General features: G+C 33.7%; 1 protein-coding gene across 2 annotated transcripts; it reads left to right on the forward strand.

The window, feature by feature from the left end:
* The first annotated feature begins 174 nt into the window (after window positions 1-174).
* On the forward strand, window positions 175-18,766 carry LOC125049691 (kynurenine 3-monooxygenase). 2 transcript variants are annotated; one of them, XM_047649114.1, is made up of 10 exons: window positions 175-193; window positions 2,752-2,821; window positions 7,125-7,318; window positions 9,273-9,321; window positions 9,597-9,684; window positions 10,921-11,092; window positions 15,215-15,466; window positions 16,336-16,566; window positions 17,651-17,812; window positions 18,581-18,766. In XM_047649114.1, exons 3-10 carry the CDS (start codon window positions 7,223-7,225, stop codon window positions 18,647-18,649), a joined length of 1,119 nt encoding a protein of 372 aa, XP_047505070.1. In that variant the 5' UTR covers window positions 175-193; window positions 2,752-2,821; window positions 7,125-7,222; the 3' UTR covers window positions 18,650-18,766. The 2 variants fall into 2 exon arrangements, with proteins under 2 accessions (XP_047505070.1, XP_047505069.1); XM_047649113.1 differs by lacking the exon at window positions 175-193 and adding an exon at window positions 1,467-1,617.
* The last annotated feature ends 248 nt before the right edge of the window (window positions 18,767-19,014 follow it).

Consider the following 19,014-nt stretch of genomic DNA (forward strand, 5'->3'; position numbering starts at 1 on the left):
TTGGGTTCGGGCGTTAGCGCGTAGTCGGACTCCCGTAAATCGGAGCGTCTCAGATCCGGCGCAGTTATAACGCTCTTTGCATTCCATATTGCAGATCAATAACCACTAAGCGTACTTTGCTTTTGTTTTATTTATTTTAAAATCTCCGTAATTAAAATACTAACCACACTTACGAGTCTTCTGGCAATATCAGGTGAGTCAGCCTGTTTGTCCTTGGTTTATAAAATTAACTATTAAAGTTGTTTTTTTGCTGTGAATCACTATCACAATAAAAGAAAGTCGCTTTCTCTGTCCCTACGGATCTTGATGCGGTTTTTTTAAATAGATAGAGTGATTAAAGAGGAAGGTCGATATGTATAAATATAATAATATAATAACATCCATTGAATAGTGGAGAAATACTGTTATTTTTGAGGTTTCTAATGTGATATCGTAAATAATTACATTGTTTAAAAAAAATGGCAAGCAATAAAACATTTCTGTATTTGTACAAACAATTATTTATGTTATATTAATGAAATCCTAACTAACTAAAGTTAACACAATATTATTAGGCAGAACGAAGTTAGCTGGATCAGCTAGTAGCGAATATGTTACAATTACATAACCAATCCGAGGAACTTCGTCACGTATTGGTATACGTCAATGCAATCATTTTAATTTGGCCGCTCGACTAAAAACTTATACTACACGTATTCTATTCGAACGATGTATGAGCATAGATCAAAATACTCCCACGAGCGCTCCTTAACATTTCCATTCAAAAATCTATCGTGACTTTTCTATTGCGCAATAGTTATTAGATTTTACAAATAGTTCGCAATCAACAAATGAGGTTTGCTTGATTGCGGATTAAAACCTTACCATAATAATATATATAAACTATGTAATTAGGCTTAATTAAAAAAAATATTACACAATATTATGTCAATGAATGGAAAAACTTTATATACCTAAACAACAAATGCATCATTCGTACACATGTAATTTGAAAACAATCTAAAGTCATCATTGTAAGTATTCGATTGATAGATCTATATTGTATTATATGCACGCGCCGTTGAGAAAACAAAATAACAGGCGTCGAATTGTAAAAACCTCTTTTTAGATGCATTTATTTTTTTATGATGTATTTATTTATGCGGTTTTAATCTACATAATGTTTAACGTAAACATCCAAGACATCAGTTTTTCTTTATTAAATGAGCTTGAAGGTTTTAACGACTTTGGGGTTATAACACTAAAAAAAATATATTTTGTAATGAGAAAAAAGTTCTTTAAACATCACATACGAAAATGTATAAGGATATTAGTAATTAATACTTTATTCATTCATTATTGCAACATTAATTAAGATAAAAATACGATACAATTCAAGCAACACGCAATAAAGGCAAGTAATATTTTCGGTTAACGGGTCTTATGAGTACTTTAAGGCTTCATCGTATGTACTTGTCGTATTTATCGTATGTTATGTATAAATTGGTATGTCCACGAGGATCGCTTGAATTATCAGTAGTGCGTTGCACGAGATACAATAAACATCTCTCGAAGAAAATGACGTTAGAAAATGGAGGTAAAAAGCCGCTCAATATTGCAGTGGTCGGTGGTGGTCTGGTATGTCTAATTTCTATGAAATATATAATTATTGAAATTTTTTTAGATCATTCCAATTTTGTATAATTTTTTAAATATGTAATTAGTTAACCTTGTATTTTATATTGAATTTCGTGCTTTAAATCGAGTCCTGGCCTCGCGTTGGACATTTATTATTTAAATATTTTGAAAACAATATAGACTGTGTGATTCAAGGATGATGTTCTAATGGTAAAAAAAGTGTTGCATTCAGTCTAGTATTTTGTAGTTACAGACACAAATTTACAAATTCTTTCCTTTGTGTAATATTACTAGAGATGAGAACAAGTTGATAAACCATTTTAGCTTGCGCTCGGGATCAAATATAACTTAAAATTGTTAATTTTTGCTTAATTTTTTATATTTTTTTATTTATTTATTTACATTGACAATTTCATCTTAAAAGTTTGACTTCACCGATAAAAATTTAAACGTGATCGAAGAAATGGTCAGAATTATCAAAGATCATAAGCGTCATTCAAATTATTTATTAAGCTTTTTATAAATATATATTTTTTATTTTTCTTTGGTTGTTAATTTTATCAATGACATGTTCAAAATTTTCCACTGGTACGAAACATTATGAAATAACCAATTCGTATATCGAGTGTCATCGTGTCAAGTGTCAAATATGTTAAATTCCGCGGAAATTCTAGGATTTCAGGTTCTGGAATACGGACTCAATAAAGTCTTACTTAAATCATGTTTATATAGCTGTATATTTCCTGGTGAATTTTAGTATATTTGCCAATACTCGAGACACGAGAGCTTTCCACTTTAAACATAAATAATAAATAAGTCTATCACTGTTTTGACTTAAAACTCATCTATCTCTTTCTATCACAGCGTGAACTGACGGAAAGAGTAGTTTAGTTGTTATCAGGAAAGAAGTTGTACTATCAAAGACTTTTCTATAATCTCTGGTGGCTTAATCAAGATGCCTTAATAGTAGTGTATCTAAAAATTTGAAAGCTGAATTTGTATGAAAATTTTTCGACAGTTTTTCATACAAATTACGAGTAAGTTTTCGACTTTTTACATACATGTTACGGCATCTTGATTAAAACCCTGGATTGTAAATTTTTTAGACTATGACCAATTAACACTTACTTCCAGGTAGGATCTTTAGAAGCTCTATATTTGGCCAGAAGAGGGCACAATGTTACGCTTTACGAATATCGCGAAGGTGAGCAACTTGAATAAAAATGTTACACAATATATTTCCGCACAAGCCATAATAGTTATCTTATCAATTTATTATATTTTACACTAGTTTTAGAGAACAGCTTTTTTATTGTCTCCTTTATAGGGATACTCTAAATATATACTCGCATCGCCCGTGCTTCATAGCGATTTTAAAAATTTTTTTTTAAATAATATAATAATATATAATAATAATATGATTGGACATTGGACAATTCACACCAATTGACCTAGTCCCATGCTAAGCTGGTGAAGCTTGTGTTATGGGTACTAGGCAACGGACACATTCAATACATATTATAGATATATATATACATATAAATACATGTTTAAACACCCAAGACCTAAGCACAACACCAAATGCTCATCACATCGATGTTTGTCTCAGCCGGGGATCGCACCCGGGACCCATGGATTCGCAGTCAGGGGTACTAACCACTAGACCAATGAGCCGTCAATAAACACGTATACACTAAATCAATGTTAAAGTTCGTTTCAGTGTGTTAAGCGAGAGACGAGTCGATAATGTTCTTTTCAAAGAACAAACCAGCTTAGAACCCCAATAATTATTGTTGTATATTCTATACAGCTCTTGTCTGATGGGAAATAGCCCCTTAGTATATTAGTGTAATGGTCATTGTTTTAACACTGATAAGAACATAGTTAATTTATTGTAAGAAAAAAAACTTGATAAAGCTAAAAGCCGTTGTCTGTTTTAACCGACATAAAAAAATATAGGTGACCTGTATGATATTGTTGGATAATATTTAAGTATGCACGTTTGCAAAAATTCCTAACTGTAGATATGTCTGTTTGTATAAATTTCTCAAAACGAGATAACTTGGGAACAGACCGGCAGGTATGGGTACCCAAAGATTCTATTCTTTACATTATAGGAATCAATAATATTAATTGTTATAGTCAAATGTATAACGCGGTTATTTTTATTAATTACTATTATTTTGACGTGATAACGTCTTTAAAATCGTTTTAGTCGGGTGACATGTTCAGAAACTTGTGTCTCACCAAAACCTCACGAGCGCGATCGCAGGTATAACGAGAGAGAGACGGACCGATCTCCCGTCTCATCTCGAGCGCTGCCAGTCATTCCGTGAATGTATGAAGAAAAATGTATATCATAGTCGAATAAGTAAACTTGTCATTTTACACCCGAAATTTATCATCAAAAGTGAATAAAACGATAAATGTAATTTAAAATTTGAAAAAATTGTTATCTTCATTAATTCCTTACTACCCAAAAACTTATATCACCATTAAGACGTTATCACGTAAACATCTCGATCGTAAACCTACTTTACAAACAACCAATATTTTTTTAATTGATGACAATTGTAAGCGGCTTTGTTAAAACCAAGTAATAATAAGTCTTTCAAAATAATAATGAAACGAATGGCAAAAAGTACCTACTCAGTATATCTACTTTGATATGTATGTATAAAATATAATTTACTAGCTGACCTGGCTAACTTCGTTCCGCCCTACAACCTTATAATATCGTTGTTACTTTAATTTAACTTATTTTAGGATTTCATTAATGTTAAGTATTACATTAATACAACTTTTTTGCAAATATAGAAATGTTTTATTGCTTGCCATTGCGAAAGAAGAATGGCAGTTTTACACATTAGGCATCTTCTCTCTAGCGTCAATATGGCGATACTGCATGTTAAGCACTTTCTGATATCCAACATCTTTTGATAAGGATCAAAGCATGGTCATGCATCTCCTCCAATTCGACGTAAAATGATGCGTAGTTTTGTCAACAGATGGCACCATATGGTTTTTGCATTCGTAAAATTAATTAATTTATTTATTGTTATTTGATAACTTATCCGATATTTTATTGCTTATTCTGCTATTCGGGACGAAAACAAATCCAACAAATCAAAAACCATGGCAATCGGTCCAGCCGTTCTCGAGTTATAAGTGTTGTAATAAACACGACTTTCTTTTATATATATAGATTACTCTGTGATTGAGATGAATCTGTTGTCAGAAGTACTAGTTTTCGAATCTAATACTAAAAAAAATCCACAGACGAATGTACCATTCTGTTTGACCAATTATCTTCAAGCGAAACGCGCGAAATGTTTTCTTTCATTTTCATTTCAATCATCTTTTGTTTTTATAGTCCGCCAAGTCGCCACACGGAGATAATAGTATTCTATCTATTATATCCCGATCGCGAGGCCGTCGCCAGTCTTTAAAATTAAGCTCTTTTCATGCGGGATCCTATGTCGTTTCGCGTCGGAATTAAATGCTGTGGCAGCGGATCCAAAAATTGGCTGTTCGCAGCAATGTTTAAAAAGCGTTCTTATTAATGGTTACTTATTTAATGGTGAGGCAAAACCTTTAGCTAACTATAAGCGACGAATCGCTTTATAGGCCAGTCATTATAGACATTCGAAATCGAAAATTTGATAATAATTCCAAAAGTTTTCAAAATGTTTAATGTTTAAAGAACTTTATTTCTCATTACAAAAATTATTTTTTTATTTACATGAGAAATTTAATATTAAGTATATATACGAACGAGATACACGTCGCCATCAGCTAGCCCAATTCTAGTCTAATGGGCCCATTCTGATGTGTGTCTTTAATGCCCTTTTGAACTGATCAATCACGCTAATGTTACGAAGCTTAGACGGCAACCGATTAAACAATTGCACACCCTCATACCCAATAGATCTCTTTAAATAATTTGTGCGCGGCTTTGGCAAGATAAGCAAACTCGCTCGACGAGTATTGCGTGTAGTGGTGTATTTGATTTTATTAAATGATAAGTTACTATGTAGAGAGTTATTTAAAATTTTTTTAATAAGGATACAGGTGCTATAAACATATAGTTGTTTAATCGTCATAATTTTAGTTTCTTGGTAGATTTTATTAGTAGGTGTTAAAAAATTGTATCTGAATAGTGCTTTTATTAATTTATTTTGTAGTGTTTGTATTGTAGAAATTTTGTTTTTGCATGCTGTACCCCATATTTCAATTAGGTATATGAAATGTGGCTTGACTAAACAATTATAGATCAAATGACGTACAGATTGCGGAATGCATTTAGATATTGACCAAAATCAATCTTATTTTATTTTCGATATATCTGTCAAATTTGCAGAACTTTTGGAACGTTTTCCTTCAGTTTAATAAAGAAAAACATTAATTTTTAATAACAAAAAATGTTCCGTACACTTAGGTTGGTTGCAAATTTTATACGTGATATGAAATATTATATCGAAAACTTCCCCAAGTTTGCAGAACTTTTGGAATTTTTTTCACGACCAAAACTTATTTTTAACAATGTTCCGGACCGCAGAGCAGGTTGCAAAATTTTATAGTTTGTTTTAATACCACTCCCGACCTTACATCAAAATTTGAAAACTTTTGGAATTATTATGAATTAATTGTCTTGACTGACTGGTCTATTATATCAAATAGCGTGCCACTCTTTGAATTGCCAAAAGTATGTAAATGTCAAAATGATATTTTTCTTACAAAACCGGCACCTGTTTTCTTGATTTGATCGATTGAACTATGACGTAAATCAGTCGATAATGATATATTTCCGTTTTCTTGTTATCTAATTGTAACGGGACACATTATGCTGCAATATACTCAAGGGTAATGTCAATGTCAATCGTATGGCCTTACACTGCTTCTGGGCGGTCTAATCAAAGAATCAAAGTACATACAGTGGCTTGAGAGTACGATTATCATCCTTGAGGTGATAGGTTCAAAGCGCTCTACACTAAGGGATCGTTCAAGTATTACTTCACGCAAGTTTAGGAGATTCTTGCCCCCCCCCCCCCTCACCATGTAACGCGCCGTAACGATATTCTTCTGTAATCAATAGTAAAACGTTTCGTGACCACCCAGTGACTCTTTATACCTAAAAGTTACAATTTTGTTGTGTAAAATACCGGAAAGTCGAAAATAATAGTAATAATAAATAACAATTAAATAAAGAAATAACGCGTAATTCAATTCTCAAGTTTTACAAGAGGAATCACCCCCCCATTCCCCCCTAATTTCGTTACATAATACTTGAACGGGAAGAGTTATTTTTAAAGTGCAATATGTATTTATAATTGTATGACAATTCAAAAGTTTGAATACATATTTTTGTGTATGTCCCTTGTTGTAGAAAAAAAATCGAAATCACAAACATTCTGACCCATTTCGTTGGGAATTATGCGCATCAATAAAAATGCTTCAATAATAGTACACCCTCCATATAAATAACCTTATTTTTTTATCGGTTTCAGACATACGAAAAACCCCACAAGTCAAGGGTAGATCCATCAACTTAGCATTATCAGTCCGCGGACGCCGAGCGTTAAAGGACGTCGGCCTCGAAGATATTATGGTAAAAGAACATGGTATACCAATGAGTGCTCGAATGATACATAGACCGGATGGATCAACATATTCAATTCCATACGACGCTCGTACAAATCAGGTACTGTGGAAGTAATTTGTAAATTTATAGGTACGAAAATATTAGAACCTTGGCCGATTGGCTTGCGACTCTGGCCGTTGTGTTGTAGGAACGGCGTATGTGCCCATATGATACTAATTTGTACGGTGAAGGAAAGTATTGAGAGGAATTAAGTGCGTAAGACTGAAAATTATATTATTCATAGATTTCGGATTTGTCCGCATTCGCATTGTCCTACCTAATATATTTTGGTAAAATGTACATCTTAATATAGTGAGAACAATTTAGTACAAAAATTTCAATTTACTTAAAGGGGTTCCCAAATCTAGCAATGCGAATAAACGCATTTTTATTTGTTTTATAATTATTAAATCATATACGAAATACCATCCGTATCACCTTGCCGTCCGTGAGCGATTCTTAAGGTAATTTCTGCCGCGCTCCATCGCTATGGTGACCCAGCTGAATACGGAAGTATTTCCGAACCAATTCGACTTAGAAAAAAGCGTACCAATTATTAAAAGGCCGGTAACGCACTCGCGTAAATAAATAAGGTTCTGGATTATATTAATTATCCAGAGCGGTAGATCTCTATGTATTTTTTTATTTCTGCATCTACTTGTTGATTTTGTCATAAGCAGCACCATTTCACACAAAATAATCATTCATATTAGAATCACATCCTTTATTTAAAATGATTTTTTGTAAAATAAATAATAATGATTTAAATAAATTAGATTAAAGGTTCGTACATAAATTTGAATTAAATTAAGTTTATAATTCCCACGCAAAGTCTACTTACGTCAAATGTATGAATTAATTCAGTCTATTACGTCAATAATAAACATATTTTAATGTTACATATTATGTATGATCTGCAGCGCCTTCCTTGACAAATAGGCAATTCATCACAATATAAATATTTTCATTGAAATAGTTCCCGAGAATCTAGAACGTAATCAATCAAACAAAGTCTCAAATTTTTAAGTAGTAAACAGTGGCGTAACAATAGGGCGGCAGGGCTGGAAAAATACCACGGGCCCCCGACCCAAGAGGGCCCCTGCTCAAGAGATATTATGTTCTATGGATGAATGTGAAGTCTCCAATAAGCAATGGGCTAGCGTCGGGACTACAGACCATTCCCTGTCGCCTAAGAGAGGAGGCCTATGGCCATTAGTGGGACATATACAACGTGTAATTGAGTACGCTGAAAATCTCGAAGTTTATTCAAATTAAACGTGACGATTTTAGATAGGGCCCCATCAAAAGAATATGCCACGGGCCCCAGATGGTTACCCACTGTTAGTAAATATATCATAAATATTGGTGGAATTCAGAAACTGGTGGAATTACAAGGCACATTTAAGAGTAGAAAACTAGTATAATATTTGTGATTTCATATTGCAACTTTTAGAGAAGTTTGCCTTGTAATTTGGCTATGAGCACTCTCGAATCCATCTTCATATTGTTAAATGAAGTCCGTCGGGGTCGAACGTCTGGTTTTTCACATACTAGTTTTCACATAGTAGTAATGTCAATCCTGAGGATGATTAAGTTACAAAATATGAGACCCAGACCTAAAAAACCACTGCCACTGGCTTTTTTTCAATGTAATGAAAGATGGTTGCGGTAGCAATAAGTCACGTGTTTAGTGGGTAGCGCTGTTATAGCGAATCCCATACTAGCACACACGGAAATGAAAAAAAAAAGTTAATGAGCCTTCTGTGCCTGACACACCGTCCACTTTTTGGGTATAAAGCTTTATATCTATAGTAATTATCGTTGTTTAAACACACTTTGTTTATTAGCTACATTACCTATATGTTACATGTCTTTCGGCCGGATTATTTGTTGACAAGCAGACTTCTTAGAAATTAATATCCCATACATCCCATATAGAAAGAAAAATTCATAAGTCTTGATACGAACGAAGGGATACATTTAAAGTGATAATTAATACAATTATAATTTTCAGAGCATTTATTCAGTAGGACGAAATTATTTGAACAGCATTCTCCTAAAAGGTAATTATCATATAATTTAAATACTACAGTGCTTTTAAAACGTTATTTAAGTGATTAAAGAATATAATCGCGAATTTATATAAGTCACCGTTTCTCTTATAGACCACGACTGCTGTTACGCACGCGAAACGTAAACTGGTGTAAATAATTTAATAAATTCGCGTTTATATTAATTTATTTTTAAAAACCCTAAGAAATGTATATTATCATAAAAAATATTTAAATATATAGTAGTGAAAGATATTTAATACAGCTATTGTGCCTTAATATTTCAGAATCCGAGAATTATAAAAATGTGACAAGGAATTTCAATCACAAACTTCTTGAAACAAATTTGCCAAATGGCGAACTATCTTTTATCAAGTAAGTACAACTACAGTGGAATATTAACCGCAAATCCGTAATAATTAACGTAGTATATATGGAGAAAAAACTAAGCCTAACCGATTAAATTAACTTATTTATGACATTTATTGACATTATATAGGACAGTGAAAAATAGTTTTTAGATCTTTGGTATGATTAAATCTTTACTAAATAGTGAAAGTGACCGTTAATTCTAAAAAAACGTGATAAAAGTGCCTTAGGTCCGTATTTTAAAACAAATCTATACGACATTCTAAAAAGATTTTCGTTTGTTTTTTCAAGAATAAATCAGTTGAGGAATATTTTAAAAAACGGGACCTAAATCTTACCTTAGAATATTTAGAAATCAGCCTTACGATTCTGTAACTCACTTTTCGAACTCGCACAGCGGTTTTCGCAGCGGCGGTCGCGCTCGAATCAGCCGTGAAGCTGTCATTTTACGATTTGGCATTCTGATAAGGAAGGAAAGATCTAGTAGTTTATTGTTTCATTTGAGCGCGACCGCTGCTGCGAAAACCGCTGTGCGAGCTCGAAAAGTGAGTTACAGAATCGCAAGGTATTACACTATAACACTAGACACGCAATTTGTTAAATTACTTTACCCTATACTATTAAGTATAGCCTCTTCACAATTTTGCATTTTTTTTGAATTTTATTTTATTTTAATCCAGTTGCATTAACTTAAACACAAACACATCATTTATATTTCCAATTACTTATATGTCTCTATTCAACACACGTATAAACAATTTGACAGAAATAGACGAAAGAGTCCATTTGTTAAAAGAGTTTTAGTTTAACACATAATCGGTTACATTTTTAAAATATCTTTTTCCGCCATTAACCATTATTATAGTTGGTATGGAAAAGTCATTGATGCACAACCAAGGATTGAGAAAAGTATTAGCTTTTAGTATACAATATTAATATTGTATTGTTAATCTTGGTGACTTAGGGAGCGTTCAAGTATTACGTAACGAATTTTGGGAGGTTGTAAAACGTTACGATGCGGGGCGGGGATTGAATTACGCGTTATTGTTAATATTATTTTATACTTACACCACATAATAGTAACTAAAGAGTCACTAGGTGGTCACAAAACGTTTTACTAGACTTGGGAACAGTACTATACTTGGGTACTGAAAAACGTTACGGCGAGTTACATGGGGGTGGGGGGGATCGATAATCTTCAAACCCGAATTAACTAATATATTTAATTCTATTCAATTTCAGAACGGATACGAAAGAGAAGGTTTCGGTAAAAGCTGATCTTATAATTGGTGCTGACGGGGCATTCTCTACTGTCCGCCGAGCGATGCTTAAACAGCCCTTATTTGACTTCAGTCAGCAGTACATAGAACACGGTTACTTGGAATTGTGTATACCGCCCGGTAAAGATGATGGAGTAAGTATATTATTTACATTTCATGCGCCACAATTATTACCATTAGAATAGATTAAAATAACACATTACAATTCCCTATCACAAAGATAAACGGATGTTTAGATTTTAGTTTGGTATAGATTATTTGATATATTATTTATGCTACCAAATCTGATCTAGGCGGTTAAAACAACATAATATTTAAGATGTGTATTTTCCATAAATACATTCAACGAGAAAAACTACTATAGAAATGAAATAGCCCGTTAATAGGATATAAAATGGTAGTTGGAGGTCCTGTAACGAAAGCACTTTATATTTTTGTTCGGATTGATGAGGTTGTTTTGAGAAAACTTTGCTTATCAAGCTGTATATGTGACTGTCTTGTATAATACCAGATTCAAATATAGCACTAACTATTCTTTTAAACTTTTCTTTTAAGAAAAAACCTTTGTTTGTGTAAAGAGCGTAAATTATATTGTTTAACATATCTTTTTCATCAAAACGAGTATTATAGTGATAAAGATTGTTGTGGTACTGCGAGTAATCTGCTACGGTGTAATAGTTTTCACGCGTGGTTATTGTATTTAATACATCTTCAGTATTTTTACATTCCGGTACCTGTTCATTTGGGTGTGTTGAGTTGTATACTATATCCAGGTACGCGCGAATCGAATCAGAAATGCAAGCCGTGTATCCATTTTGTTTAAGTTCTTCAATTCTGGACGACTGTGGCTCATATCCTGGTTTAGTTAATAAAGAAAAGATTTCACTGTTATAAAAACTTCCAATAAAAAAAGTGAAGAAAACCCAAAATATCAAAATTATTCTCAGCTTTTTCACTTTAAACAAATTCCGATCGGAGTGGCCAAAGAAATAATCAATTAAATGAAGAGGAATTCTGCTAGTGCGTTTTATCTGAGAGCAGTAGTAACTGATAACCATTGTTAAGACAGTCATACAAATAAAAGCACACGCAATTAGAATCCAACTTCTCATCCTAAAGATTCTGTAAAATATTTTCCAACGTTTTGGTCCTGAGTTAGGTACCAACAGCTTTATATTTGTATATTTATAACCAGACACAAAGTCGTAAATCGCTGCTCTTCTTGCTGTGAGAAAAAATCCTCCAAAAACAATATCCGCTTGCCTTTTTTGAAGATAATTTAACATTCCGACAGATGTATAGTTACTCAACACTTGTCCATCGTTAGTATCGTAGTCTTCAAAAGAATATTTTATCTTGACACCAATAGCTTCTGAAGTCACATTTATGAGATATTCTTCTAAATATTGTATGTAATTTATATATGAGTTTTTATTCACAATTTTATTTCCCGTTACCAAAACTGTACAGTTTGATAAGTCTTTTGCGATGGGAAAGATGTCATTGTTAACGCAACTTCCTAGGTATTCTAATTTATCGTAATTTGAACGACAGTTGCCATCTTTAAGAGGATAAAAAGTCCACGAACCTTGTGTCTTATTTATTTGTGTCAATACAGTTACATTAAAAATATAATATTTTAATAATTTGCGAAAGATTTGCTTTAATTCAGGATATTGTACTTCAGATGTTGTTACAAACAAAAATTTCGCATTTGGATTCCAATATTTGTAATATCTCATTTTCCAAATTGAAGGTCCTGTTTTATTTATCTTATAGTAGATAAGATATAAATCGGTATTAAATGGCAATTCGATAGGTTCGTATGTTACAATGACATAATCATAACAGCTGCTATTTATATTAATAAAATTTTGGAATTTAGCATCGGGAACGACGATAGTAATATGAATTCCGCATTGGTGTTCGGTGATTAATTTTTTTACACATTCTGAATTCAAATTATCCTCGTCATTATAAACTTTATCAAGAAAAACTGAGCTGTTCACTAAAGATAATACACAATACTTTACCAGTATGATCGGAAAAATAAGCAGCACTGTTTTCATTGAACCCATTTTTGTACGATTAATTATTCTAGATATGATACCTTGTTTTATAGTATTGGATATCGTGAAAGGTAAATAACAATTATTCATAAACAAATAAGAAACCCGTAGTTAAGTTCGGTAAACATGAGCTGCAATTATACAGCAATAGTTACAGAAATTACATATTAATTACAACAAATGTTACCAAAGTCCAAAGTGAAATTTCAATCAAGATTTGTATGGCTGTAATTTATTTGGATCGTGGAACAAGCTACTGACCGTGACATTTGAATTTGTAAATATTCCGTATCACCTCGACGTCCGTCGTTCCACAACAGAGCGTTTTCTAAGGCAGTTTTTGCCGCGCACCACCACTATGTGGAACCAGCTGCCCACAGAAGTATTTCCGAACCAATTCGACTTAGGGTCCTTCAAGAAAAGAGCCTACTAATTCTTGAAAGGCGGGCAATGCACTTGCGAGCTTTCTGGCATTGTGAGTGTCCATGGGCGGCGGTATCACTTAACATCAGGTGAGCCTCCTGCCCGTTTGCCTCCTAGCATAAAAAAAAAGTCGACAGAATGAATTAAAACAAATACTTATAGATAATTGCAATATTTTCTTTGGCATTACAAGCATGAGTTATTCAATGAAATAGCAGATAGATTTACGATTGTATTATGATTTTAATGTTTACATTAACAACAGATTTAAAAATTTCAACTGCAAATGTAAGAAATGAAGTAATATAGCCCATTATAAGGACACAGAAAGCTACACGAACATCAGCCAATTTTAAGACTGTATAAAATCTGCCTGTAGATAGGTGATATGAACTGTTATTTGTCTTCCTGTTATATTAGCAAAATGTAAATAGAAATAGTGTTGTAATAAGCCACACTCAAAAAAGCGGCTCACTTTTGTTTGAAATACGTCTCTTAGATAAAATCCTTTGCTTGCATATTGTACGTAAACCAACTAAAATAATACATAATTTTTGTATAAGGACTATTATAACAATATAAAATAAATAAATGAATCAGTGGCGCTAGAAAAAGAGCTCTCTTTAGGTCTTGGCCTCAGATTTCTGAATCTGTTTTATGATCATTTCTAAATGTAATAGGCAAGTAGGTGATCAGCTTCCACACACACGCCGTCGACGTTTTGGGTCTAAGACATATCGGTTTCCACACGATGTTTCGTTCACCGTTCGAGCAGATGTTAAATGCGCACATATAAAGTCCATTTGTGCACAGCCGGGGATCGAACCTACGACCTTAGATATAAGAGTTGCACGCTGAAGCCACTAGGCCAAACTGCTTTATTATTATAACTTTATGGTTGTATATGAAATAATTTTTTGTATAATATTTCTTAGTCATATAAAATATTTAGTAGGTATATACACTGTATAGTAGCGAAAAGGACATGGTTTCGTCGAGTCATCATCAGCCTTGCGATTCTCTAACTCACTTTTCGAACTCACACAGCGGTTTTCGCATCGGCGGTCACTCTCAAATCAGTCGTGAAGCCGTCATTTTATGATTTGGCATTCTGATAAGGTGGGAGCTTGTAGTTTATTGTTTATTAGAATACCAAATCATAAAATGACTGCTTCATGACTGATTTCAGAGCGACCGCCGATGCGAAAACCGCTGTGTGAGTTCGAAAAGTGAGTTACAGAATCGCAGGGCAGCACTTACAACTCGATGTGTATTTTGTAGTTCATGTAGTTGTATTTATTTAATTTGATAGGTATAAATGTTGTTTTGTTTTTGAATTGTTTGTGTAAAATACGACCATAGTACTTTATTAATTTCGATTCAAAATCAATACTAACCTTTGCACTACACACTCTTCTTGTTCTGTAAGTTGTCTTACTTTAGATACTTTTTACACGCTTTATATTAGCTTCACATGTATGTATGTATGTAACCGACTCCTTCGGACTCGATTTTGACCCACTTTTAACGGACAGATTTAATTCAAACTTTGCGCACCTGTCTAATATCGATGACAATGCAATAATCCGAAAAAAAAAAGAAAAAAATAATAATTAAAAAATAAAAAAGTAATAATAGTTAAAAAAAACTAAAAAACACGCTTTTAAATCACATTAAACTAAAAAGGAATTATTTTTCACTTTTTAATTTAATGTGCTTTAAAAGCGTGTTTTTTAGTTTTTTTTAACTATTATTAATTTTTAGTTTCAGATGCCGCCGAATTATCTTCACATCTGGCCTCGCGGTAACTTCATGATGATTGCCCTTCCAAACCAGGACTGTTCCTGGACGGTAACATTGTTCATGCCGTTTGTGAATTTTAGAAGCATTGACTCAGAGAGCAAACTTCTCGAATTCTTTGACAAATACTTCCCGGACTCTGTCCCTTTGATCGGCGAAAAGAAATTGATCCAGGATTATTTTAATGGGTCTCCCTCACCGCTTATTACAGTCAAGGTAAATTAATTTCTAAGTTGTAAAGTGGATTTTCTATTTATTTTATCCTTTCAAGCTTTAATTGAATAAATAGTATTTAGTGTTGCACTTCAACGGATTACCTTGGAGTTACAATGGTCTTCAAGAACCTCAATTAATAGGAGAAAGTTTTGTTGCATTCATTAATTTGGTTAGTATAGTCCTAAGTCAAAATATCCACGAAAAGTCTTACAATGGTAGATATGTAGCGAAATGTATGTATATATACCTAAACTACTATTCCGACCGCTTCGGATATACCTATACTACTTTTCGACCAGCTTCTAGCCACTAGGGTGATAGAGTGCTTATACTGGTAAAGGTCCCCATCCATAAGTCTGCTGCTTTTTCTCCCACGCCATAATGACCTTTTTTTGCCGCTTATTATTTGACAAAGTACTTTAAATATACATTAGCCAGTGGAATTGGATCACAATATCTTCCCTTGCATTAAAAACAAAAAAATCATCCATCTATAGTGATTTTTGGGACAATTAGTGAATTTTCAAATTTAACCATAAAATATTAATTAAATCACTTTCATCATATCGACATCATCTATCGACTCATGTAGTGGTTAGTACCCCTGACTGCGAATTCATGGGTCCCGGGTTCGATCACAGGCTGAGACGAACATCGATGTGATGAGCATTTGGTGTTGTGCTTGGGTGTTTAAATATGTATTTATATGTCTATTTATCTATAATATGTATGTATATCCGTTGCCTAGTACCCACAACACAAGCTTCACCAGCTTAGCATGGGACTAGGTCAATTGGTGTGAATTTTCTTTAAAAAAAAAAGACATAAAAAAAAATCTTAACACAAAATGATTGTTTTTATTGTTTCAGTGCCGTCCGTACCACGTATCAGACAAGGCTCTTATAATAGGTGACGCATCACATGCAGTAGTGCCATTTTATGGCCAGGGTATGAACGCTGGCTTCGAAGACTGCACAATATTGGATCAGCTATTTAAAAAGCATAGTGACAACCTCGCTGATATACTACCAGAGTTTTCTAATACAAGATGGAAGGATGCATTTGCAGTTTGCGATTTAGCTATGTACAATTATATCGAGGTAATTTTCGAGGATTTTTAACGTGGCGTATATAAGGTTCTATATGAAGTACGCTGTTCCCATATACTTCATATTTATGTGTGCACACAAGAAAATTATTAACACAGTATATCTAAAGACTGAGTGCAGGGGGCTGCCTTGTCGTTTGTAAGCGTTCCAGGCAACCTTGGATAGAAGCACAAGGAGTAGTGCAAACAATAAAATCATTCCTATTCAGACGACAGCGCCATCGACACTTTCTATTCCGACCGCCCGAACTAACTTGTTTCTAAAATTGAATCAAGACAGGAGAAGGTTTCTGTTTGGGGTAGTAGGAACTTTCTGAAGTGTAGGCCTACAAAGACTCCGGTTTGTTCATTTTCAGACACGAAATCTCCCTTTGTCGTGTCTCCTCAAGCAATTTAAAGGTGCTCTCCTTAGTACTTTACACAGCCTCAGTATACATAGAGTTGGCATATTGATAGAAGTCCAATTCCGCAGTCATCTGGAAGGGGCTTCCAAAAAGCGGGGTGTTTTGGGTAAGCAGTATTTCACTGAGGTACAACGTATGCAGGTCTTCAAGGCTCAAGTACGACCTCATACGTAATACTGCTCACATGTCTGGGCTGGTGCTCCCAAAGACCAGCTTCTTTTGACGAAATTCAACGAAGAGCTTGTCAAATTGTTAATCTCCAATATATTAATAATCGGCTTGATTCTCTATTTCTACGCAGAGAAATAAAGAATCACGTCTCTATGCGTTTTATATAAAGTGTACTATGAAGAGCGTTCTGAAGGTGTTTGGGTTGATCACTCCTGTCTTGTTTCATCGTTACGCTCATCGTTACATCATACGTTCCGCTTCTCAAGGCATATTCTTTTGGGTTCTTCCATGGGAAATACGATCTCCAATTATTAAAAAAACAGAGCATACTCCTCCCTCAAAGGCCGGCAACGCACCCACTAAAATGGGAGTTCATAGGCTGCGATGACTTCCGTTTATGGGCGTCCCGTTGGCTCCTTTGCCCCCCACCCATCTGATAAAACAAAAGAAGGTGCATTTTAAAGCTTTTATATAGGAATATATTTTAATATTGCATTTCAGATGCGTGATCTCGTAACAAGACCATCGTATAGACTCCGCAAAGCAATGGACGACATGATATTTTGGTTTTTGCCAGATCTATGGGTGCCTCTGTACAACTCTGTTACATTCAGCACCATGCCTTACAGTGATTGCGTCAAGAATCGCCAATGGCAAAATAAGGTATGTATTTCCTCAGATATGCGTCTATACAATGTTAGTTTCTGACAGTTCGAGTATTTACTCGAACTGTATTACTCAAAAATGATTTCATTTTTGAATAATATACGTGGTCATTTTCCTAACCAGTACGTCATGGAAACATTAACGTATAAGGGGGTAAATGCCATTTACCGCTTTATTCGTAAGAAAATCGCTCTTTCTGTCACATTGTATTTACGCTTTGGTGAAAAGGAGAGACAAAGAGTGCTTCGGTTGGAACGGTGAAATTGGACTGTTTTATTTATTTTATAAATAAGGTGTTAAGATAGTCCCCGCCGCAGTTTATCTTCTGGGAGAGAAAGCGTCTAATTGTATCAAGAGTACTGCTCTTTCTGTTAAATTGTATTTACGCTGTGGTGAAAAGAGACAAAGAGTGCTTCGGTTGGAACGCTGCAATTGGACTGTTTTTGATAAATAAGGTGTTAGAATAGTCCTCGCCGCAGTTTATCTTCTGGGACAGAAAGCCCTAATTGTATCAAGAGTACGGCTGTTCTTAAATTGTTTGAGTTCTATTAGCCTCCCTAGGCATTATATGGCCCCAAAAATTACTTTTCTTTATACTTAATACTTTACCGACTTACTTGGTCATTATTATCTACTGTCTTTGATCTCTGACATACGTCTATACCAAAACTGAAGTTTATTTATAATTTTGGCCGATGTTGGAAATCGAACCCAGGGGCCACAAGTGCCATGTACTTAGATATTAATCTGAAATTCCTGTTTCAGGTGTTGGCTGTATCCCTTTTGTTGCTTGGTATTCTTACATTCATACTTTTCTGTTTTTATCGGCGATAAATGGCGATAGATTTATAACTTATAATTGTGATATTATATTATTTGTAATTGTATGTTTGACTTAAAGATGTAAACGTTATATTAATTGTGATTGTGTATTAAAAAAGATGTTAATAACCGATTGTATTTATTTATAGCCTTATAAAATATTATTAGCTCCTTAGGGTACTGCCAAGTTTGCTCTTTGGTTTTGTAAGGAGATATAAAATTCGATTGAAGTAACAATGTGTGACATTTATTACAGGCAAATATCCTGAGAAAACTAGCTTTAGTTAGCATCTATAGAAATTTTCTTATCTATAAAAATAAATTATTAAAAAATAAATGCAATCAGATAAATCAAATATATAATACAAACTATATAT

Source organism: Pieris napi, chromosome 5, assembly GCF_905475465.1.
Source record: "Pieris napi chromosome 5, ilPieNapi1.2, whole genome shotgun sequence".
Lineage (NCBI taxonomy): Eukaryota > Metazoa > Arthropoda > Insecta > Lepidoptera > Pieridae > Pieris > Pieris napi.

Coding starts and splice junctions, on each gene's coding strand:
- LOC125049691 (XM_047649113.1), top strand. CDS start 1,474: ATGTATAAATTGGTATGTCCACGAGGATCGCTTGAATTATCAGTAGTG. Junction 2,822..7,124: donor GCTTTACGAATATCGCGAAG/GTGAGCAACTTG, acceptor TATCGGTTTCAG/ACATACGAAAAACCCCACAA. Junction 9,685..10,920: donor GGCGAACTATCTTTTATCAA/GTAAGTACAACT, acceptor ATTCAATTTCAG/AACGGATACGAAAGAGAAGG.